Source organism: Callospermophilus lateralis, chromosome 11, assembly GCF_048772815.1.
Source record: "Callospermophilus lateralis isolate mCalLat2 chromosome 11, mCalLat2.hap1, whole genome shotgun sequence".
Classification (NCBI taxonomy): Eukaryota; Metazoa; Chordata; class Mammalia; order Rodentia; family Sciuridae; genus Callospermophilus; species Callospermophilus lateralis.
The window spans coordinates 35,904,199-35,930,317 of record NC_135315.1 but is presented as its reverse complement, the minus strand read 5'-3'; the positions used below and the strand labels follow the sequence as shown (position 1 = coordinate 35,930,317).

The 26,119-nt window shown below is 37.9% G+C and overlaps 1 protein-coding gene across 2 annotated transcripts in view; it reads right to left on the bottom strand.

The window, feature by feature from the left end:
- Positions 1-26,119, bottom strand: part of Aatf (apoptosis antagonizing transcription factor) — a 106,898-nt gene that overhangs the window by 8,764 nt on the left and 72,015 nt on the right. For both annotated transcript variants that reach the window (XM_076870225.1, XM_076870226.1), the window contains exons 10-11: positions 24,969-25,049; positions 16,426-16,497 (exon numbers count right to left, since the gene is read on the bottom strand). In XM_076870225.1, the coding sequence (XP_076726340.1) occupies positions 16,426-16,497; positions 24,969-25,049 (153 nt within the window). The remainder of the gene's footprint in view (positions 1-16,425; positions 16,498-24,968; positions 25,050-26,119) is intronic.

The following is a 26,119-nucleotide window of genomic DNA, read 5'->3' as shown; positions in this document are numbered from 1 at the left end:
GGAGCAAACGGAGCCCATAAATTACTCGGTGTGTCTGCTCTCATCACCATCCTCCCAGGGCTTGAAGGAGACTCGAGAAGGTCTGTTCCAATGTGCTCTTTTGGTCAGGTCAGAACTGGGTCCTTCAAACCTCTGCAAATGCTTTTAGCCCTGCAGCTTTAAATTACACACGGTGACGTGCGGCCTCTGGCCTGTCTCCTAAAGATCAGACAGATTCAAGATTTATAAGTGTTCAAAGAAGCAGGTTCAGGCCCCAAACAAAGGAACCAAAAGGATGGAGGAGGAAGGAGAGAGGACAGGAACAGGGACGGGCAAGGAACTGGGATTAAATTTATAAAGGTTTTCTCCTCATTCATCAGTTAGAAATTCACTCCACTTTAACAAAGGAAAAAAAAATACTTGAAACTTCCACCATTCCAATACCACTAGCTTCAAGTCTTTCATATTCGTTAAAAGAAAAATAATTTACCTCGGTGGCTTACAAAAGGGGGGGCAGGAGCCACTCTTCAGACAAAAGGGACGCTGCTCCTCTCCTGTGCATTAATATTCCATATTCCTGGGATGATTTCCACTTTCACAGTTTGACTGTTTTATAACAGATTTGATGCGAGAGAAGACAAATGGCCTCACAAAGGAAAGACGACAAACCACCTCACTGTTTTTAGCAGGATTTTCTCTCTATTTTTATTTATTTTTATTCTGGAGCCAGGCTACAGAGCTCTCTGACTTGCTGGAGATGTTTAATATTAACGTCAAGCCACCGCGATCCTGGCAATAGAGTTGGCCGGTGTTGTGTTTACGGTTTTGTGACTGCTGGCTTCAGGAAGATGAAGCTCCTTGTTCAGACAGCAGCCCCTCTCACAGCTCCTGTTAGAAGCCAGGGGATGCTTCACTGCTTAGACGTGAATCACTTCCCCCAACCACGGGGAAGGGGAGACTGACACCCAGTTACATTTGTATCCATCTCAGGACTGCTGCCTGTGATCCAGGGCCAGTGGGGGCCGCACAGGATGTATCTCTCAGCTCCAGTTTAACCTCAACTTCCAGGGGATCAAAATTAGAGAGTTCTGGCAGGCACACTGCTATTACTTCTGACACCAAGTCGGAGAGCTCATTTGCTTAGAAACCCAGTGCCAGCCCAAATGTGAAAGCAGCAATGGGCAAACCAACCCAAGGCGGCAGCAGCAGCAACTCACAGCGCTCAGAGGACACAGGGCTGAGCTGCTGGCCGCAGGAGCAGCCAGGAGCAGCGCAGCTACCTGTGCCAGAGCTCCACCCTGGGCTCTGCTGGCCAGTTCAGCCAGTTCAGGGCAGGCTCTCCTCTGCTCTGTCCTTTCATCTCCCTCCTCCTACATTTGACTGTTGGGTCTCCTCTTTTTTCTTTCGCCACATGCTGCCCCATGACCCCCTGCCTGTTCTCAGCTCTGACCATCTACCTCCTCTGGGCCAAGCCAGAGCATGGGCTCCAAACCCTCTCAGGCCACCCCAATCAGCTCAGAATAAAACTGAGCTCACTCTGTACTATGAGGTTATTATGTTACCTAAACTACGGATTCTGTTAAAAATTACTCATGGACCACACCTAACTTTTAGCCACTACTACAACACAAACTTACAGATATCCATACTGTACTTTCTAATTAAAAAGTAAAGTCCATCCTGGGATAGGGTTCTTCTTTGGACAGTTTACTTTTTAAAAAAATATCTTTATTTTATTTATTTATTTTATGTGGTGCTGAGGATTGAATCCAAAGCCTCGCATGTGCTAGGCGAGCACTCTACCGCTGAGCCACAACCCCAGCCCTGGACAGTTTACTCTTATATTAACTGAAAAAAATGTAAATTGCCACCTCCATCTTTTTTGGTTCCTAATAGCATACTTCAAAGAACTTTCTCCCTTCCTTTGTCCACAGAGAAATTTATAAAAGGAAGGTCTCTGCTGAACCTGCCAGTAAACATTCCCCAGGAGGGGTAGCCCAGGACCCTGGGCTCCTGGACATCCATAACAGCACCACCTTCACTGTCCTAGCTCTGTCAACCAGTCCCTGCACTCAGCAGTCTGCTGGCCTTAGCCAGTTACACGGCTGCCTTTAAAAACCTTGATTGCTAAGTGCAAAATAAGTAGTCTGCATTTATTCCCCTGGAAGCCGGTGAGTCTGTTTCGGGGCATGGCTGTTCCTTCCACTGCAGGATCGAGCTGTGGAGGAGGCGGAGTGCTGCCAAGTGTGTGTATGAGAAAATGTGTATTGATTTCTTCTTTCTTATAAAGGAGCACAAAGCACTGAAGAACAACTGCTCCTCTTTCAGCATTTCACATTCCACTCAAGAGACAAAAGGCCCAACCCCCACCATCCTCCGAGAAGCAGAAAGGAGAACCACATAGGACCTGTCCCAGTCTCCAGTGTTGGCGGCCGCCCCCACTGGGCAGTCCCACTTAGGGACTTCAGACCCAGGGACTTCAGTGCCTCACACTTTTCACTGATGCTTCCAGATCTTGAAGAAGAAGAAGGAGCTTTCAGTCTTCCTTGCCTTTAACGTTGAGGTACCCGGAGGGTAAAGGAGCTAAGTTTATCAAGTGTTCTGCTCCCCAGAGGAGACACTGGATTCAACACAGGTGTGGCTGTGGCTCACTACAGACCTCATTCCCCAGAATAGTTGGGAGTAGCTTCCCATTACTAGGTGCCTCCCCGCAATTGGAACTCAAAGCAATGAGGTGATGCCCTTGACACAGGTCCTTTTATGGTCTGACACTTACTACCAACACCAAAAACAACAAAAGGTAACTATGCTTGTTAACATACACAGAATCCCTTCTAGGACTGTTTTTTCTTTCTTTCTTTTCTTTTTTTTTTTTTTTAAAGAATTTCTTTCTTTGTTGTAGGTAAACACAATACCTTTGTTTATTTATTTATTTATTTATTTGTAAAATGCAGTGCTGAGGGGCTGAGGCTATAGCTCAGTGGAAAAGCACTTGCCTCACATGAGTGAGGCACTGAGTTCAATCCTCAGCACCACATAAAAATAAATAAAGATACTGTGTGTCCATCTACAACTAAAAAATATACATAAAAAATATTTTTTAAAAAAATGCAGTGCTGAGAATTGAACCCAGAGCCCCACGCATGCTAGGCAAGCTATCTACCACTAAGCCACAACCCCAGCACCCCCAGAGCTGTTTTCTTCTCAAACAAAACAATTTCTGAAAGCAGTCCAAAAAACTGACCTAAGCTGTCACTGGTCATCATAGAGCCCTGTGGGTACACCTCTATTTGTAGAAGAGTCACCAGAAACCAAACCTGGCAGAGGTGGCCAGGAGCAAGCCTATGGTAGAATTCAAAGTGTACAGTATACACTCTTGGAAATGATGGGAAAATAAGAGTCTTCTTGGAAGATCTTTTCCCGGGTCCATCCTAAGTAAAAACGACCTCAAAAAGCCTTTAAGCAAAGGGCAGGGAACAACAAATCCCAAAGTTTGACCCTTCATTTCTGGGATTTTTCCAATGCTGACCATTGAGCTGTGAACAAAACAGGGAGCTGGCCCTCCAGCGGTGCAATGTTGCTCCACAGAGACACACACCACAAACAGTCAGGAAGCAACCTCCACTGAAGGCCATATAAAGCACAGACTTGTACAAAGTGCCAAGGGCAGTATGTTAGAGGAGTTAGATGATTCGAAGAGATTTCAATAAAAGAGGCAAGAAACTCCTCTTCATCCATCTTTTATACTGTTTTTTAAAAAAAATCTTACCAGCAAATTGTACCTAGACTTATAGGCTGAAAGTCTTTAAAGGCATTTCAGACAGGAAGTCTATAATCAACTGTTTGGGGGTTTGCAAGAAATGGGCAAATCTGTGTAACAGATTTACAGCCATGTGAAAACACTAATTTCATTTAAATAATTATCTGTGAAAATTATATTTAAAACAGTACTTATCAAACAAAAAATTAAGGACATTTCATTCTCAAGAATCTAGTAAAGCCTATTTTCATTTAACAACAACAACAATAACAAAAAAGACACAAGAATCACTATCTATCTATCTATTAAAAATTTTGAGACAGGATCTTACTAAGTTGCTTAGGGCCTTGCTAAGTTGCTGAGGCTGGCTTTGAACTCGCATTCTCCTGCCTCAGCCTCCCAAGCAGCTTGGCGTGCACCACCACTCCCAGTTAAGTATTTCAATTTATGTAAGCATCAAGGGTGTATGCACTGCACCCAAGAATGCTGAACCTGTTCCCTAGCATAGATAGGGATGGCACCAACCAGAAAAAGACCTGAAATAAACTGTTTGGTAAGTAATACTTGTGCTATAAAATGCTATATAAGGCAAGACACAACTGGAATTAAAATACAATGTTAGGACTGAGGCTGTGGCTCAGTGGTAGAGTACTCGCCTCACATATGGAAGGCACTGGGTTTGATCCTCAACACCACATAAAATTAAAAATAAAGGTATTTTTTGTCCATCTACAACTAAAAAAATATTTTAAAAAATACAATGTTAAGTTATAAGTGAAATAACTATGGTTATGTTTACTGTAATCTCACATTTGGTCTTGACATTTTATGCCAGCATAATTTATAAATTAACATTCTTAGCAAGCAAGAAAGCAAGCAAGCAAGAAAGAAAACCCTAGTAAGTGTTTTTGTGAACTGTAATAAATACTGTTAGAGAGGAGCAATAAAATGGGGTTCGACACAGAAAAAGCCACCCACTCGGATCAGGATAGGGATCACAAACGTCTCCTTGGAAAGGCTGGTATACTCAAAGGACTGAATACTTTGATAGGAGAGTACCCAGTGGAATAGGGCTGGAAGACCTCGAGGGAGCAGAATGAAGAGACAGAGGTAGAACAGGGAGCCGGTTCCTGGAATGGCAGGACCCACTCTGGATGACACCAGCATATGCTGCTGAAACAGATTAACAAGGAAATAGCTTGGTGACAAATCAATGAAGGCCCTGGCAGCAGGCTCAAGAGTGTGAGCTTAGTCTACAGGCAAGGAGCAGGAGCACGCTTTATGTGGTCCTTGAGGAAGGGGAGCCTGAAGATACACAGAGCTGATAGATCAGACACCAGTGGTCAAGAGGCCGTTGGCGTGATCATATGTATGAGAACTTGAAAAAAGACCTCGAATCAAATCAGGCTGTGGAAACAGAAAGTGGAGACCACTGAACAATATTCTGTCTTAAAACAGAACTCCATGCTGGGCACAGCAGTACACACCTGTAGTCCCAGAGACTAAAGAGGCTGAGGTGGGAGGATCAGCAAGTTCAAGGCCAGCCTCAGCAAATTACCTAGACTCTGTCTCAAAAAAACGGCTAGGGATCTGTCTCAGTGGCAAAGTGCCCCCAGGTTCAATCCCCAGGACCAAAAAAAAAAAAAGCAAGAAAAAACACTTTTACAAGATAAATTTTATAAGATAATTCTCCCTAATTAGCAAAGGTTCAGTGACATAAGCCTCAGTTGGCTGGGAAGGAGACATATAAATTAGTACCAACCATCAAGAATTATTAGAAAGCTTACACATTTGACTCAGAAATTCCCCTACTAAGAACCTATTTTAAGGATATAAGCAAAACCTGAACATGAAAATATGTTCATTGCACATTACCTAAAGAGAAAGAAAAACAAAAGAAACCTAAATGTCTAATATGAATATTCCATAATAGAATATTATGTTTCTAAAGTGCTTTCAAAAATATTTAATGGCATTTAAATGCTTATAATACAAAGTTAATCAAACATATGTATACATCTGTATAGAATATGTGCATATAAAACTGTAAAAAAAATACATAGCATGATGGGATTATTTTTCTTTGTCCTTTCTGTATTTTCCAAATTTTATTTCATAAGTATGTATTATTTTTATTATAGAAGAAAAGATACTGTCTCTAAGGAAAAGGCAACAGGTGCCTGAGTATGTATGAGACAGGCAGAACTCTCAGAACAAATGGACTGAATACACTGGATGGGAATTCAAAGCTGTTTATGAGTCTAAGATTTTTACAATCAGAAGAAAGATATAACCATAAGAACACTTTTGAGTATTCCATGATTCATACTATAATGTGAATGACTGATAGGCAAAATTTGTCTACACAGATTACCTCTTTAAAAGAAATGGAGGAAATCTTTTTATATCTTTATTTATTAATTTTTTTATGTGGTGCTGAGGATCAAACCCAGTGCCTCATACATGCCAGGCAAGTGCTCTACCACTGAGCTACAGCCCCAGCCCAAAATTTTTTTTAAGAAATTTTAAATTTTTAAAGGTAATCCTCCAGCCCAGTTTTAGATTAAGAAGCTCAGTATATTGAGGGGCTTCTATTTGGCACATTATTCCCATCTATATCAAAATCCTTGCTGACTTCTAAAAACAATAACAGTGATTAGGAGTTACATTCCTAAATAAATATGTCAGTTCCACTACCTGCTCTTAACTTAGGCAAGTTACTTAATTGCTCTATGCTTAGTATTCTTATCATAAAATACAGATAACGTCAACCACTTCACTGATTGAAAATGAAAATGTACATCAAGGGCTTAGTGCAAGGCCTGACATACAGCCAATGCTCAAAAAGTGGAATATGATGTTATTTCTATGCCATTTCACTGTGGATCAGAAACAGGTTGGCTGAATGAGGGTGGATAAATCAGAGCAAAGGTTGTTTCACTTAGAAATGGTCTACATATCTTAGCAATCTAGTGTTGGCTCAGTGATCATTATGGGAAACATATTAATAATATGTATGAATGACTAAGCTAGATTAAGGTGAAAAACTTAGCTATTGCCTAACCACTTGCAAGCTACTTACTTGTGATTAATAAGGTAGCTATAAAATACTATATTTAGAAAGCCAAGAATAGTAACATAAAAGAACTTAAAAACAAAAAATCCTTAAGAGAAATATATATGCTCATTTTAAAGAATGTGAAATATCCCTTTGAGAAAAAAGAGGACTTATCACCCTTTGAAGAAATGCTGAGAACGTGACTGCAGAAACGAGAACTCTTGTCAAGAAGCCCCATTTGGGGGAAGGATTTATCTGTTCATCATCTACAATCTCTTCCTAGAAGATGTGCTTTTATCACTCTACCTCCTGCTTGGAACTAAGGATTCAATTTGACAATGCAAATTCTCAAGAATAAGAGGCTGAACAGCGGCAAATTGGGAAAAAGAAGAAACAACAGTAGTGTTTTCTTTTCAATTTTAAAACTCTGGTCCAAGTCTCAGGCTTGAACTTGAGAACATTTCCTTTGTCCTTTCTGTTGCTCCTGGAAGAAGGCTCCAGCCTCCTGACTGTGCTTGGCGCCATCTTTAATGATGATATATGGGGGTTCTTTCCTTTCAGCACTACTGGGGGGTCAAACACATGACACTGCCTGCCTGAGTATCAACAAGCGAATTATAAACTGTGTCAATCCGAGTTAATGCAAAGCTGTAATCCTCTTTAACAAGAGATCAAATCACTGCCATGAGTTATGTTCGTTCTGTAATCTGATAAGGAAGAAGGAACCACTAATAAAAGAGTAATGGGAGCCTTTAATGATGCTGGTAAAAGGTAGCACCAGTTAAAACATCGCTCTTGTTCCTGCTGATTAGATCAATGTTGCATATTTGCCCAGACTTGTTTCACCTGTCAGAATAACCTGTGCCTTTTTAGGAGATAAGAAGCCTCACAGAAAACATCTGTATTTTAACCATTCTTGCCTGAGAATTTTTAACCAACGGAAAATGCTCTATGAGGGTATTTCTGGGGTTGATATTGGTGTGCTCTGAAATGCTGAGCAAGCTACACGAGAACAGTCCACCATGAGTAGTGTGTCTATCTATCAAACAGAGGTGAAGCAGGTAAGGAGAGTAAGGACAGTTTTGGCAGCCTCTGGGCCACTAACTGGGGGAAAGGAGTGCCATCACAGTAGAGTGGCAAATATGCCCATATTTAGGGTGCAGACCCATACACAAAAATGGCAAGCCGAAGACAAATTGCCTGTACAAATTCTATTATACCAAGGCACCTCAAGAACAACGTGGCAGTGATGTTGACAAAGCACTTTACAAGACCAGATTACATTTGTACGTTTCTTTTCTAAAACTCCAGATGCAAAACAATAATGCATTTGATGTTTAGTACTTATCAAAGGATCCTCTCCTTGTTGTTTTTTTTTTTTTTTTTCATAAAGCCAGCAGCTTTATGAAAGGAGTAAGAAGGCTAAATTCTATTTTGGGGGAGAGAATGGGTGGGTGCTCAAATTGAAATCCTTCCTATTCCTATTGAGAATTTAAGTTCTTAGCAAAGGAACGGAGTATCTCTAAAATGTTCATGTTGCTACCTCTGCTGAAATAAGGGGGAGAAACTGCATAGAAAAATACAATAACCTACATATTTTATGGACAGTATCAGAATCAAATTTATCTGACAACCCTCTGTGAGGCAGCAGTTAGTTCAAGGTAAACCTCAATTTTCTCCTGCGCAAATTTAGCAGGCTGCCATCACTAAGACCTTCCCATGCTTTTCTCCACACCAACAGAGCAAGCAGCTGTACTGGGTTTCCTTTCCCAAATTGTTGCCGGTGGCCAGTTTTGAGGAATAGTCTCTATCTCAGCACTGCTTCTCCCACATATCCCACCAGCATCTGACTATCTGACTTCCAGAAGCTCCATTTGGGGGAATGACAAAGAATTCACTTCTTTAAAACTGAACCTCAGAGGGTCTTTCAAAAATAGACAGAAATCAGCTGATTATTTCCCTCATCCCCCAAATCTTCACTTTGTGTGAACCATAGTCCGAGATCATCTGCATTTTTTCAGGAAGCTCCCTCTGGTCTAACAGAGCCCTGGGGGTTTTACATCATGTAAAGTAAGTTGTTTCTAAAATGTCCTTGATAAGCTTAGAATAACTTCAGCATAGATGTGAACAGTAACCTATACATCATGCAAGTAAAATAGTAATCTGCTCCTCATGGTGACAGTGTTCAGTCAGTGATCATTTTGGGGATCATGGTAGCTTCCTCCCTTGCAAGCTAACATATGACAATGAGCGAAACTGGATTTCTTTGGTTTTTCTCTCAATGCTGGGAATGTTCATTAGGTAGGCAACAAAACTCAGCCTATCTCATAATGGAGACAAGGCCAATCTAATCAGACCAGGACTTATAAAGGGGTCAGAATTACATAAGACTTTCACTAACAAAAAGATTTGAAAGCATTTAAACCAGTATCCAAAGTATACCTAGAAAAAAAATGCTCCCAAAGGGAAATTTGGTAACACAGGAACTCAGCTGGGCTACTTTGCATTTAAAAAGGTTTTTTTTTTTTTTTTTTAAATAGATCACTTGAAAAGAAAAATTCCTAGCATTGGAAAAGAATTTGTATCAGCAAACATTGACTAAATAGATAGATAACACTACACAAAACACACCACAGGAGAAGCAAAATAAAGATGCCCCTGCCCTAAAGATCCTTTTAAAGACAGCACTTCTCCTCTCCCTCTTTTAATAAGAACTGTGTTCCAGTTTCAATTCAGTTCAACCAAGTACAAATTTATGAAGCTCAAACTGGACAAGGGATACAAGAGACTGAAGGATGAGCACTAGGCCCCCCAAACCCCACTAGGCATTGATTTAATTTAGCTATATTTGTGGAAAAATAAAAACTCAAACCCTTGGTTCTAGCCAAGGTCAGCTAGAACCACAGGGGAAGCTGCTTCTGGGAACAAGAAATCAAAAGGAGAGGAAAGATCTTACCTATGTGTTTCCACAATTAAAAGGGGAAGAGCCTTACAAAGGAGCAGCCAGGTATTAAAAGCCAGCTTCCCATAGAAACCATGGAAGAAAGAGTTTTCATTTACATCTTCAGTGGAGAAATAATCAGAACTTTCCTGCCACCTTTCTGTATTTTACAAATGTAATTTTCAAAAAGAAAACATTTTTCTGTTGAAATAAAGTAATACATGCTTATTGTAAAAAAAATTCAAACACTACAGAAATACATTTAATAGGGCTGGGGTTATGGGTCATTGGTAGAGTGCTTGCCTAGCACGTGTGAAGCACTGGGTTTGATCCTCAGCATCACATTAAAAAAAAATGCTGGAGATATAGCTCATTTGGCAGAACGCTTGCCTCATGTGCACAAGGCCCTGAGTTCAATTGCCAGTACCACAAAAAATAAAAAAAATAAGAAGGTAAAATGTCTTTTATTCCACTCACCCAAGAGTTTGGTGTTATTGCTCCAGAGCTTCTTACTTTTTTTTTTTTTTAATATTTATTTTTTAGGTATAGATGGACACAACACAATGCCTTTATTTTTATGTGGTGCTGAGGATCAAACCCGGGTCCCACCCTGCTAGGCAAGCACTCTACCACTGAGCCACAATCCCAGCCCCAGAGCTTCTTACTTTTTAATGACAACTAATATGAACGCATTCTCATGGAAAAAAAAGATTAGAGAGAGCCAAAACACTGCTTGGCTCAGCGATGCATGTCTGTAATGCCAGTGGCTGGGAAGGCTGAGGCAGGAGGAACATGATTCCAAAGCCAGCTTCAGCAACTTAGCAAAGTCCTAAGCAACTCAGTGAGACTCTGTCTCTAAATAAAATATAAAAAAGGCTGGGGATGTGGCTCAGTGGTTAAGCACCCCTGGGTTCAACTGAAGATCTGTCTTCACCCCATTCCTCATCCCATGCTTTTCCCCACAAGTAAACTCCCCTAACATTCTGATATGCAGCCTCCTAGGCATTTCCCCAAGCATTCAGTGTGATATATACATACATAAGCACATATATACATCTGCTGCATTTTTATCTTAAAAATATGATAGATCATATTGCAAACAGTGTATCTTTTCCCAGGTAACAAAAGTACCTGGAAATCTTCCATGGAAGTACAGATATTACTTTAAAGGCACTGTTTCTATTTTTTTCCCTGTCACTATAGATTTGGCATTCCTCATCTGAAAATCAAAAATTTTTAAAGTGCCAACATGACACTCCAATAGTTTTGGGTTTTGGAGATTGCTTAGGGCCTTGCTAAGTTGCCCAGACCAGCCTCAAACTTTGCAATCCTCCTGCTTCAGCCTCCTAAGTTGCTAGAATTATAGCCATGTACCACCATACCTGGCTATATTGTACAGTTTTACTTTATCCTTTAATTATTGCTTAATCTCTTAAAATGATTTTACTGTGATTTATTTCCTTATTGATGGTCATTTGTTTTTTTTCTTTTTCAGTATTATAAACAATATTGCAATAAAGATCCTTGGTACAATAGCTGTTTCCTTAGCTCAATTTCTATGAAGTAGAGTTTTATTTTGGGGGATGGGAGGCAGTTAACAGATAATAACCTTCCAAAAGGATTTTGCCAATCACATTCCCAACAATGTGATATGAAAGTATTCCCTCATACATCGACACTGTGGATTACTATTCTTTTAATATTTTTCAACTTAATAAGGGAAAAATGAAATCTCATTTTACTTTGCATTTCTTTGATTGAAAGTCTGATTTTTTTTTTTTGCTATTTAAGATTTGTATTTTATGATTTTTTTAAACACTTTTTTTTCAACCTTTATTTATTTTTATGTGGTGTCGAACATTGAACCCAGTACCTCACATGCGCAAGGCAAGTGCTCTACCACTGAGCTACAGCCACCACCCCTATTTTATGATTTTTAAATCTACTTATTGACATGCTTTCCCTATTATTCTTTTATTATTTATTTATTTATTTTCTGGTGCTGGGGTTGGACCCAGGGCCTCGGGCATGCTAAGTACGTGCTCTACTACTGAGTGACACACTTCCAGCCTCTGCCTATTATTCTTACTGGGATATTAAGATATTTGTAAAACTCAATGCATATGTAGAGAAATGTGTCATCTACTAAATTTTTTTGTTCCAGTCTGTCATTTTTACCTACTGTTTTTGTTGTCTTTTCAATGACTTTTCCAGAGTCAGGTATATTAATATTTTCTCTTATGGTTTCTGGCCTGGTATCATGCTTATAAAGTTATAAAGCCATAATATACTTCAAAAATCATTTTAAAAAACTCTATTCACACACATAGCCAACAAGAATGATATGTGTATCACTTAGCAAAACCAAAATTATTCACTTGAGGAAAAGTAGTATACACTGATACTGACATTCTAACAATAATGAATGTTTCCCATTTGTGGTGTACAAAACAGAACAGTACTAGATTCCTTCCTCAGTACAGGTGTCCCTCAGTATGAACAGAGGATTGACTCCAGGTCATCCTTGGTACCCTGGGATACCAAAATCCACCACTAAGTCCCTTATATAAAATGGGGTAGTATTTGCATATAACCTATGTACATCCTGTAGATTAGATCATCATCTCCAGATTATCTATAATACTTAATATAATGTAAATGGTATGTAAACAATTATATACTATATTATTTAGAGAATGATGACAAGGAAAAATCCGTATGTGTTCAGAACACACTCAATCCATTTTCTGAATATTTTTCACCCAAAGTTGGCTGAATGTGTGGATGAAGAACCCACGAACACAAAGGACTGACCATACTAGATTAGTTCCACTAAAAAAGCTGGGCAAGTTACCACTGCCTAAAGTATCAATTTTTGCCTAAAGTTACCAATACTTACTGGCTTTAGAAGTTTTGATGCGAGGAGCAGAAAGAGCTAAGATCCAGTTACAGTATCCATAGTTGATCTGGTCTATTCTGATTATGAAGCATAAGCAGTGATGTGAATGTAGCTTCTTTATGAGAATGGAGTATACCTTGGTAAAACCAAATGCTCAGTTCTCCAGCGACAACATTATTATTAAACTCCTTGTTAAGTGGCTAAACCAGCTAGAAAACAATGCTGATAATTAGCAATCATACCACAAAGGATATCCTTTTTTTTCCCCATAAATTCAGAATGCCACAGGACTGCTACCTGACAAACAAATGCTGACCCCCTTTCCCTTGCCCACTGCACCAACCTGGCAATATAATACAGTTCTGACCAATGAAAACCAAGAATAAGTCTGCTGGAGGGAATTCTGCAGGAGTTTTCACTTTTAAACAAACAAACAAAATGCCAAAAATATGGTTGGCACTATTATTTTGTATTCTTCTTGCCTTGGATACATATATTTGATAGCTGAAGTAGCAGCAGCCATCTTAGGAACACAGCGGGAAAATAACAGAAATTGGCCCTAACATCAAAGAGAAGAGAAAGCCATTGCCAACAACCACACAGAATTCCACCAGAAAAATACAATCTTATTTACTTATGCCACCGTAGTCAGGTTTTGTTTCTTATAGACCAAGCCCCAAATAATACTAAATAGGATAGTCATTTTCAAATAATTTATGTTTCGCATATAACAGACCCTCAAAAATGATGAACAAATATAAGATTCTGAAAAACTAAGTACCTCTGAGGTATTGGGTGATATAAAAATGAACTACAACTAAGAATGACAGAAACTTGGGCTGGGGATATAGCTCACTTGGTAGGGTGCTTGCTTTGCATGCACAAGGCCCTGGGTTCAATCCCTAGCACTACAAAATAATAATAATAATAATAATAATAACAACAACAACAATAATAATAATTTTAAAAAATGACAAAAACTTAATTTCTATGATTTTCAAGTACTATATTCTAAAAGCAATCACTAGCTGAGTATGGTGGCACATGTGTATAGCTCCCGGTCCTCAGGAGGCTGAGGCAGGAATATCCCAAGTTTGAGGTCAGCTCAGGCAACTTAACAAGATTCTGTTTCAAAATAAAATTAAAAGGACTGGGGATGTGGCTCAAAGGTAGGATGTTTGCTTAGCATGTGCATTGACTTGGGTTCAATCTCCAGTACTTGGTGGTGGTGGTGGTGGGGCAGGCAGAAAGATGTCAATAATTTACACCAGATTTATTTTATACCTCATAATAATGTAACCTTAAAGGATATGGTTTAGCTTTAGACAGCTAGTTTTTTTCTTATTGATGTAATTTTTTTTATTGATGTAATCTAAAATGTACCTACTTTACTCTATAACTTTTAAATAGACTGAACCCAGAAATTTAACAGAGAAAAAACCTAGCCCTACCTAAGCTCTCACTTCCAAAGTACAGGAGAACATATGAGGTCATAAAGACAGATATAAAGGTACTCAGAACCACCTATAAGCTGCTTTATACTCAAAGCACAGAACAAACCAAAATGAAAAATAACAATTGTGTTTGCCTAAGCCTATAGATCTCTTTTCAAGCATGGGGGGAGAAAATCTGATGAGATATGATGGCAATCTAAATACTCTCAAGTAAAAAACAGATACATAATTTAAGGTTAGATAAAGCTGGCAAAAGCCACATGTACCTACTTATGACCAATAATTTCACTTGGTAAATAATTATGCTTAAAAATATTAAGATGGGGGCTGGGATTGTGGCTCAGTGGTAGAGAGCTCATCTAGCATGTGTGAGGCCTTGGGTTTGATCCTCAGCGCCACATAAAAATAAACAAACAAAATAAAGGTATTAAAATATATATATATATATTAGTATGGTATTAATTACAACAATTAAAAGCAATTTAAAGGTCCCAACAGTCTGTGAGTAACTAAATATAAAAATACTATGTAGTCATTTAAAAATTTTTAATAATTTTAACGACAGGAAACTGCTCACCATATATAAAATATTTATAGTAAAATATAATTTCAATCATATTAAAAAAAGAAAAGAAAAAGAACAACACTCTGAAAGGGAACTCAGACACTGAGAGGAAGTCACCTGAGATGTTAAGAGAGGTCATCCTGTGTTTGTGCATGTGGACTCATACATTTCCGGTTCCACATGCTAAGAGGGCCTGAAAACAACCATGGTCAGTTCCAGCACCCCTGGAAGCCAGGTCTTGGCTTCTAAAAACCATTATCCAATGGAAAAAAAGTGGGGGAAAGGGGTCCTTGGAGAAAGAGTCCAGGATTGGTGCAGGGAAAGCAATAAGATAATCTGTGAACATCTTGTATAAGACAGAAAGGACGTACTCAAAGAATGACTGGGGATACATCAAAAGGCACAAGGCAGCTTAAAGAACTTCCATTAATCTGGGGCAATTTAGCATCAAAATAAATATAACTCATTGAATAAAACTGGAAAGCATAAATCCATATTGCTAAAAATGAATCAATGAATGGTACATAAATGTGGGGAAAAAGGGGAAGCCTTGTATTATGGTAGAATGGAATTAATAAATTTAGAAGAAATTATTCTTTATTTGTTCTTTTTAGATATGCATGACAGTAGAGTGTATTTTGACATATTATACATAGAAATTATTTTTTTAAAAAAAATTACCAAAAAAGGTTACTTCTGGGCTGGGGATGTGGCTCAAGTGGTAATGCGCTAGTCTGGCATGTGCGGGGCGCTGGGTTCGAGCCTCAGCACCACATAAAATAAAGATGTTGTGCCCACCGAAAACTGAAAAATAAATATTTAAAAAAAAAAGGTTACTTCTGAATTATAAGTTCTATATTTTCCTGTATGTGTTTTGATTGTTTCACTTTATAAAATAAGCATGTACCTACTTCTTTTGTAAAAACCCTTATAATCCTCAAAACACTGGAAAAGATTGTGGAATGAGATGGACTTTATGATCCTATATACATGGATGATTATACTACAGGTGTGACTTTGCACCATGTACAGCCAGAGGAAGACATTATACTCCATTTGTGTACAATGTGTCAAAATGCATTCTACTGTCACGATTTTATAATTAATTAGAACAAGTTAAAAATAAAAAATAAATAAAAAGAAGTCTCAATAAACACAACAGATGCACATCTCTATAGCAATCTCTAGAGCCACTCTAAAGAGCATACACATAAAACCCCCAATGCATACAGCATGCATACATGCTATCATGACCCTCTGGCCTAGAAAAGAGCTCAGATGTCCTAGGCAGGTGGACTAAAATTAAAAATAAAACCTAGCCCAACTCAATGGTGCACGCCTGTAGCTTGGGAGCTTGGAAGCAGCTTAGGAGGCTGAGGCAGGAGGATTGAGAGTTCAAAGCTAGCCTCAGCAAAAAGTGAGGCACTAAGCAATTCACTGAGACCATGTCTCTAGATAAAATACAAAATAGGGCTGGGTATGTGGCTCAGCGGTCAAGTGGCCCTGAGTTAAATTCCCAGTACCAAAAACTAAAAAATAAAATCTAGCAGCAAAAACACACAGCCACCAGAGGTAGCTGGTATATGGAAATTTTTGATTTGGCTTTACAGTAATTATGGGAGTGAAGAGATGTGACAAGGACCTTTCCTATGATGCCAATGACAAATGGTTAACTGATAAGAAGAAACAAGAGGGTGACAGGCTGTAGAACAGGTCAATATCAGGCTGTCATGAAGCCATTTGAGACATATAATTAATCTCTTACTTACCTGGCATCATCATTCATTGTAGTATGGTCAATAGGTGCCATGAAGCTCAGGAGCTTGCTAAGGACATGAAATCTAAACAAAGCAGAAAACAAACAGGCAGCAACATTAGTAACTATTAACCTAGCAAAGGAAACACATTCTGTGAGTTAACAGACTCCAGAAATGATTATAGGGGCAGTTGGCTCCAGAGAGGAATAGGGAAAAATTCATAGGCACTTGCCATGCACAACTATATTTTCCCCTTTATCTTTAATGATTTAGAAAAAAAAGTCTGATAACAGTGCATTGTAAATGACAATGGTTCTGCACAGATCCATTTATATCACAGCTCTAAAAGAGCACATACACTTTTGCCTCTCAGCAATATACAAACTCTTAAACATTATTCCAGACAAAAGTCAATGACAACTTGACTCCCCCATTTTCCTCCTCTAAGTACATCTTAATCATTTCTCATGTCATTAAAGCTACCTGCTGGCAACAGCACAGGCAGTGGGATAACTGCTGAAGGCAAACCTCACCAGCACCATCACTACTGGTATTGTTTCCCTGAGTGAGAAAAGGCCCCTAAGACTCAACACCATCATCTCCATGCACTAGCTCCACTGGGTCTTTCATTTCCCCATCTTTAAATTAGGGAGCACAAGTAAGTTCAGAACAAGTTTGAGTTCAAGATCTTTAGCAGATGTGTTATGAAAATTTAAGTTATTATCTATATTTCCCACCAATAGAAAAAGGCCTAAGAGACTGTATGACTTTATGCACATCAAATTACACCAAAGAAAATTCAGTAAGGTTACCCTTACTATTCATCACAATGCAAGAGGCTTGTATGACTATATAAATACATGCATACATATATATTAAAAAAATGCTAACCAAAACCCCTCTACTTGGGCAAACAGTATCCATAAACAAAAATATGATAAATATTTTCACATGCACAATGTTTTACAGTTTCAGAAACATTTTAACACATACCAAATAATTCAATTCTGTACTGTACCACTCAAAACTGAGCTTCCCAAATTTCATTTCTCAAGTAATGCTTTTAACAAAGGCTCCCTAGTTCAATCCCCATTACTGCCAGAAAAACAAATAGTGTTAAAATTTTGATCAATCTAAGAGAATAGAAAAAGTATAAATTCATTATAGAAAATTTAGGGGAAAAAATGCACACTTCCTCCACCTGCAGACAATTGTTGATATCGTTAGTTGTGTTTGTTTTACATACAGATCCTTTCATACACATGCGTGCGTATACACACACTTTCGTAATCTTTTTTTTTCCCCACTTAGCATTGTCCCCTGAATGGCTGCATACAATTCCAGAAATGGAAGTACCATCATGTTTCTGAACATTAATATTGTTTCCAATTTTTCACTTTTTATAAGGGAAATACACCAAAAACTCTTAAGTTATTGAGAATTAATATATACTAAAAAAGTAATATGTAATTCTTATAATACCAAGACTCCAAATATGGAAATGTATAGAGAACTGAAAGGTTTCCTATAATTCTATCCTGAAGAAATAATCATTTTAATAATTTAAAATAATTAAAAATGTTACTTTGGTTGTAGCACTTTCAGTATTACATCCCACAAAACCTTATATCACATTCCTTTCTTTTTTCATAGTTTCAGAGTATAATATAACTTATTCATCCTCCTATTGATGGGCTGTCCCTTCCTCCCTCCAGGAGGACTCCAGGGGCACTTTACCACTAAGTCATATTCCCTGCCTTTTTTAAATTTTTTATTTTGAGACAGGTCTTCACTAAGTTGCTGAGGCTGTCCTTGAACTTGCAATTCTCCTGCCTTAGTCTCCCTAGTCACTGGGATTACAGGCATGCACCACCACGACTACCTAGCCTCTGCTCTTTTAAAAACATTAAACAATGCCAAAATGAAGAGTCTTAAACATAAATTATTGTATGTTAGATCATGTACTTATGAAATAAATTTTGAGATGTGAAACTGCTGAATTAAAATGTATGCATATGTAAAATTAAAAGACAGCCAAAATGACCTTCCAAAGGTTGTGTCAATGTATGAGACCATAAATACTTACATAACCTTTTAATTTAAATAAAGCATAAACGCTGTTAATTAAATAAATTTTTCAGCTGTATGTGGTCACTTGTGCCTCTAGTTCCAGCTTACTCATGAGGCAGAGGTGAGAGGTTCATTTGAATTCAATGAACCTTATGATGTGGCCTAAGCCACATCACAAGACTCAAAAATAGCTGGGTGCATTAGCGCAGGAGGCTGAGACAGGAGGATGGCGAGTTCAAAGTCAGCCTCAGCAAAAGCAAGGCGCTAAACAAGTCAATGAGACCCTGTCTCTAAATAAAATACAAAATAGGGCTGGGGATGTGGCTCAATGGACAATTCAATCCCCAATACAAAAAAAAAAAAAACTCTCAAAAAAGAAACTCACTCTCTCTATATATGTGTATACACACACACACACATGTATGTGTAAAGTGGGGATGTAGCTCACAGGTGGGGCACTTGGCTAGCATGCAGGAGGCCCTGGGTTCAATGCTTATCGTAGCAAAAAAATAAATATGACATTGGTAAATATGACATCCTTGGGCTTCACCAAAATTTTATGTCCATCTGAAAAAATAATATGTACTCTCAGCTATGTCCAAAGACAGGTTTAATATGCTTTCTGGATAAAGTCTCATAGACTACTCTCTGGTTACTGTTAAATACTGTCATGTCACCACTAATCATATATGGCTACTGAGCATCTGAGCTGTAGTTAATCTGAATTGAGATACACTAAAATTTTATGACAAACACCAGATTTTGAAAATCTCTGACAAAAAAAATGGTGTAATGCATATTATTAATAACATCTAAAATCATAAATTATTTAAATCATATTTTTGATAACACTGGGTTAAATGAACTATACTATTAAAATTAAGTTCACCTGTTTCTTTTTACTTTTTTAAAGAGGCAATTAGAACATTTAAAGTTATGTATACATATTTTTGCTGGATTGTGCTACTCTAGAATACCTTTACACTCAAAACACAATATATTTAAGAACTATTAATTACATGATGAAGGACAGGCTTTAAGAAGTAATCAGATTAGGGGCTGGGGTTGTGGCTCAAGTGGTGGAGTCTCGCCTAGCACGTGTGAGGCGCTGGGTTCGATCCTCAGCATCACATAAAAATAAAGCTATTGTGTCCACCTACAATTAAAAAATAAATATTTTTTTTTTTAAAAAAAGTGTCAGATTAAAGACAATTTTGTAATGTGTACTTATGTAATAGCATTTCATCTGTTCTCAGTGCTGTTGAGGATGGGTGCACATTTTGGTATTAGAACACCTTTTATCAACCATGCTAAGAAAACATAATTTTGTTGTGGAAGAACAGACCAACACAATAAAACTTCTTGCATATGTGTGTTGCTAGGATCACACACAGGGTCTCACACACACTAGGCACTTGCTGTACCACTGAGCTATACCTCCGGGCCTTGACATCTCATTATTAAAGGCCCAAGAGTTTAATACATTTACTTTATGACTTACGATTAAATCCCCATATATAATGCTGAGTAAAATACTGATAATTAATAATTACAACCATTTTCCAAGCCCCAAATATTTCTCAGCTAGCAAGTACCATATCTAGTCTAACTAGGCTACATAATTGCATATTACCAATTTAACAGTTTCCACAAGATAACATTAATCTTTGCTATAACTTTTCTGGAGATCTTATCCTTCTAACACTATCATAAACAAAGAACAACTTATTCAATGGTGGAACTAATATCAGTGAGGACAGCTGGCACACCCTACCTGTTCTTGAAGTCTCACTTAAGAGAATTACTTACAATATTCTCATTTAGCCTGACCCACTTAGTTTAATCCTTTAGGACAGGATGTTAAGGTAACCAGGAGGTTTTTTGGTGCCTGCATAGGCCAGTTGGTCCTTTCTGTGCAACAACTTAACAACCAGAGGTTAGCAGCACAGGCTCTGGAATCAGACCAATTAGTTCAAATCCCAGTTTGCTACTTACTAGCCCTGTAACGCTGGGTAAGTTACTTATCTTCTCTAAGCACTTTACATGAATTAGCTCATTTAATCTGCATAACAACCCTGTGAGATGTGACTTCAATTATTATACTCATTTCATAGATGAGGAGATTGAAGCACAGAGATGTAAAGTCACTTGCTCAAGGTCTCAAAGATAGTAAATGGAATTAGTTGGATTTCAAACCCAGTCAGTTTGGCTCCAGAGCCTGTATTCTTTTGGCTTCTGTATATAAACAGCTCAGCAGTGCCTGGTAGTAAGAAGGTATCTAAGTGTTAGTAATCACTATTGCTCTCAGTAAGGATTCCTCTCTGATTCTGACTATATCCCTCACATTCACAGTCAGAGGGAGAGTCAGGTGAACAGGGATGACCACTCTTCCTCAGCACGCTTTTATAGAATCTTCTTCCTCTGTTTCATGTCTGCTGACATTCCTCAGGGTTTTATTCTTGTTCCTCTAGATTCTTGTCATATTCCACAATTAAACTGTTTCTGAACTTATAAACTAATAAATACCTACATCCTTCTCCTGACTCAATATTCCATCTGAAAACTTAAGAGTTCTAAAAGACTGTGTCAAATGTAACATATTCTGAAACTGAATCCACTCTCACCCTCAAAAAAAAAAAAAAAAAAAAAAAAATTGAATTCCTCTCTGTAGAATAAATACATCAATGAAAAATACAAAAATCTATCTAGGACGCTTTAAAACTTTGGAAACCATTCTAACTTTCTCACTTTCTTTGACCTCTTAAGTACAAATTACTCATCTGCATTACTCATCTCAGTCCATAGTCTCTTATTCCTTCCAGTCTTTGCCCTTAGCAATTTCTAGTCCATTTCTATGAAAACCCCAGAACTGTCTAAAATTCAAGAGTGATGACAATATTCCTCTGCCTAAAATCTTTCAGTCTACAATATACAATATATAATATAAAATCCAAAATTCTCCATGATCTAGCACTCATCTACATATATAGCCTCATCTCTGGCCATTCTCCCATATTCTATATTAAGTCTCAGCCAAAACAAATTAATATTAGTTTCCCAAATGAGTCCACCACTCTCTGCAAATGATTTTTTAAAATAAATTTTTATTCTTAAGTTTTAGGTGGACACAATATCTTTATTTTACATTTATGTGGTGCTGAGAATTGAACCCAGTGCCTTGTGCATGCTAGGCGAGCACTCTACCACTGAGCCACAACCCCAGCCCTGCAAATGATTTTTGTAAATATTACTCTTTTCCCCGTTTACTGAACTATCTCTTATAAGCCTCTCAAGTCTCAGCATGCATGTTGAATCTTACAGAGTTTTCCTGAGCAGTCTCTGTTCTCTTGAGTGTCAGGCAGGATTGTCTCTAGGGTTTCACCATCTACAACAATCTACCATCTTCTTCAGAAGATAGGCACTATTACAGTCCCTAGACCTGAAGAACAATAAAACCATTCCTTATATTATAATGGTTAGCCCTGATAAATAGAATGTCTGTCTCCTTCTTGCCTGTCAGTTGCCAGAATAAGATTTTTTTAAAAAAATTTTTTGTAGTTGCAGATGGACGGAATGCCTTTATTTATTTTTACGTGGTGCTAAGGATCGCACCACCAGTGCCTCACTAGGCAAGTGTTCAGCCGCTGAACTACAGCCCCAGCCCCAGAATAAGATTTTAATGCCTCTGGATATCATGTGGATGTGGGGATTTAAACCATGACCAAGGGCTGGGGATGTGGCTCAAGCAGTAGCGTGCTTGCCTGGCATGCGAGCGTCCCGGATTCGATCCTCAGCACCACATACAAACAACGATGTTGTGTCCACCAAAAACTAAAAAATAAATATTAAAATTCTCTCTTAAAAAAAAAAACATGACCAAAATGCTCAAAAACAGAGTCATGTAATTGCATTGAAACATAACTCTACTGAATAATTTAACAAGGTTAGTTTCATAAATTAATATAATAAGTTATTTGCCACGCAGAAAAGTGCTGGCATCTTCAACATTCATCTCTTGCAGTGCTGGGGGTCAAACTTGGGAACTTGGGCATATTTAGCATGTATTCTACCACTGAGCAACACTGTCAGCCCCAGATTTCTTACTCTGAATAATGTTTAAGTTAAAGCCATTTCTCATTACCTGATGAGCATTTTAATTTTCCTATCATAATCATCCAAAAATACTTTCTAGTTGGCTAACAAGGCACTATTCATAGATAAGACTGGAATTAAAGAACAAAGTAGCACATCCTTCTCCTCAAAGAGTACACAATATAACAACTTGCCCCAATACGTACAAAATTCAAAACAATGCAATATTGTTGAAAAGGCATTTTTTCCCTCTCAATTCTTTTGCAAAAGAAATGTCAACAAATAAACACAAGAGAACCAAAGAAACTAGCAATTGAATGCCTACTGTATACCAGACATTTACACATTATTTCACTTAATTCCCACACCAAATCTATAAAGTAGGGAATATCATTTCCAATTAGTAAATGAAAACAGGCCCAGAGAACAAAGAGCAACCAAAGTAAAAAAGCCAGGCAGAGCCAGAGTTTGAACACAACTCTCCCAATTTAAAACCCTTAGCCCCTCTCTCTAGGGAGCACTTATGACCTCATGGGGCTGTAGTTTTAAAAGCACAGGATTGGAGAAAAACCTGATCCCAGTAAAGAACGAAGTGACGTCACTGTTGGTAACATTCTTCCTAAAATCCTAGGTGGGGAAGGAAGAGGAGAAAGGAACAGAAGCAGCATGTGCTGAAGCAAGTAAATGAGCACTAGGGCAAGACACTGACTCAGCTCTGGAATAATGACAATAATGGCAATGAGTACTTATGTAGAGCTTACTATGTACCTGTACTATTCTGTGAGCTGCACATACACTCATCATTTAATCCTCCCAGCAAGATCACCTTCTTGGAAGGAGGCAGAGCAAAATAGCAGCTGAAGAAGATCTTCCAGTAATCATCTCCCCACAGACACACCAAGCTGAACAGCTATTGATGCACCATGTTAACTTCACAAGAGCTAAAGAAATCAGGTAGGAAACCATAGTGCCTATTTTTAGTACAACAAGATACTCATAACAAACCTACAGGGCTGGTTCTGCACACCCCTCTTACAGATGAAGAAACTAGTGCAGAAACTTCAAGGGTATTGCCCAAAGGAACTGTTTGTCACTGTCAAAGCTGGGATTCAGACTCAGGCAGTCTGCCTCTGAGAACATGCTGTTAACCATTGCACAGTGCATCCAGAAAAGAATGAAGAACTGAAAATTTCAACATATAAAAAAAGTTAAAACAAATTATAGCAATTTAACTTGAGATTTACGAAAAGTAATCAATATATAATGAAAAGCAACTTCGCACTTCTGCAAAGAAAAATAAGCATGTACTGATGAGTTTTGCTAAATGCTAAAACAAAGTGGCTGCAAAATCTACTCAGATCTTTAAAAACAAGACAGATTCACATTTGTCTGAAGAAAATTTAACAACAGGCAGGACTCTAATAAGGATGTGGGATTAATTATATGCTTAAAACCATCCTAATGAAACAAGTTTAAGATTTTTTTTGTGTGTGCACCTGATTTACAAGTGGTTTCTCTGACACCGAGGCTCTGTGTGATGACATTGTATTACACACGCACATACACACACACAGAATTACTAGGGATACAAGTCAAAGTGTAGCAGTGTCAATTCCTATTCTTGCTCCTTCTTTGTTTTGTGTGTGTGACACTGAGCACTGAACCCAGCAGAGTTCTGCCTCTGAGATACTCCCAGCCCTTTGAAAACAATTTTTTTCTGGCACATATCTGTAATTCCAGGGGCTCACAAGGCTGAGGCAGGAGGATTCCAAGTTCTAAGCCAGCCTCAGCAATTTAGTGAGGCCATAAACAACTTAGTGAGACCCTATATCAAAATAAAGGTGGTGGTGGGGACTAGAGATGTAGCTTGGTGATAAAGTACCCCTGGGTTTAATCCCTGGTATCATTTAATCAATCAATCAGTATCTCATTAAAAATTACATTTCTTACCTCACTTAAACACATCCGTATAAGTGAGGTAAGAAATGTAAACGTTCTCTGAAGCCTTCATTTATTTCTTTTTAAAACTAAAATAATTTAAACTATGTTGCCTTTTGATTTCTTATTATTTCTTTTCAGAAATACAGGTATTATTTAAAAAAATCTTTTTTAGTTGTAGCAGAGACACAATAACTTTATTTTATTTATTTTTATGTGGTGCTAAGGATTCAACCCAGTGCCTCACCTGTACTAGGCAAGTGCTCTGCCACTGAGTTGCAGATATTATTTTATACATCCATCCACAACAGTAGAACAAAAAAGTTAAACTATATTTCCATTTTAGAGTAAGAAAAACTGAGTCACAAAAATTCCTCAAATATCATTTGTTATTTTTCTGATCCTTAAAAAGAAGACACAACATATATTCACATTTTCTCAAAAAAGCAACTCACCGAAGTTTCCTTCCTTTGCTGGCTTTCCTGTCTACTTTCTTATGGATTTTGCTTCGTAGCTTCTGGATTGCAAGCCACTGCCTGGGAAATTCACAAGCAATGTTATGCATCATCACTAACAGAAATAGTTATACGTATTGACAAATTGAAATTTTTCTCACTAACAACCCTGCAGAAATCATCAAATTCCTCAAGATAGTCTAGAGCCAAAGTGACTAATCAATTGAAGAGGATTTGTGCAATGGTAAAACATAAATGGCAGCTGGGAAATTCTACAGCAAATTTGGTTAACAATGCTCCTTAGTGTCTGAAGCTGCTGTGACAAGCACTAAATCTACCAGTCTGCAGGAAAACCCGTCAAACTGAGTGTAGCTGCCTGTGTTCTCCTCTAATGCCTCAGCTGTGTGACATATTCTCTCGCTGCAGCTGTTGGTTGGTTTGAACACGTGAACTCTTTAAGTCTAATTTTCCTATGCACTACTGATGCTAGTTTTAGTCATTTAGTTTTAATTTCACCTATAAATATTTGAGTACATATTGATAAAAGATAAGGACCCTTTTCCCCCACCACAATACCATTATCATACCTTAAAAAAGAGTTACAATAATACTTTACTATCAAATATTCAGTCACTCTTCAAATTTCCCAAACTATCTCAGTTTTCCAGTTGGTTTGTCTGGATAGGATCCAAAAAAGATTCATATATTCTGCAGTCATTTTAGATAAGCAGAAATTAATTTTTCAAATAAGGGATACCAGGTTAAGAAAATCTTCACAAACTGCTCCAAGAGGAAGAAGAGAAGGAGGAGAAGGAGGAAGGTGGGGTGGGGGGAGACACAGTAGCAGCAGCTAGTCATCTTACCTGATTTACACAATGAAAACTCAACATTGGGGAAAAAAAATCTAGGGAAATCCAATTACTGTAATCTTAATATAATCTTAATTACCATAATCTATTTTATTGTAAAGTCAGATAAATGTACAATATAATCATCACTTAAATGCAATTTGCTCTATCACATGAAATTTATGGTGAACAGCCCTCTCTAACATTCTGGAGATATAAGAAATATCAACAACCTCCTACCCTAAAATTCAAATAATATTCTACTCAAATAAAATTATTTCATCAACACAAAATTTTCATTGC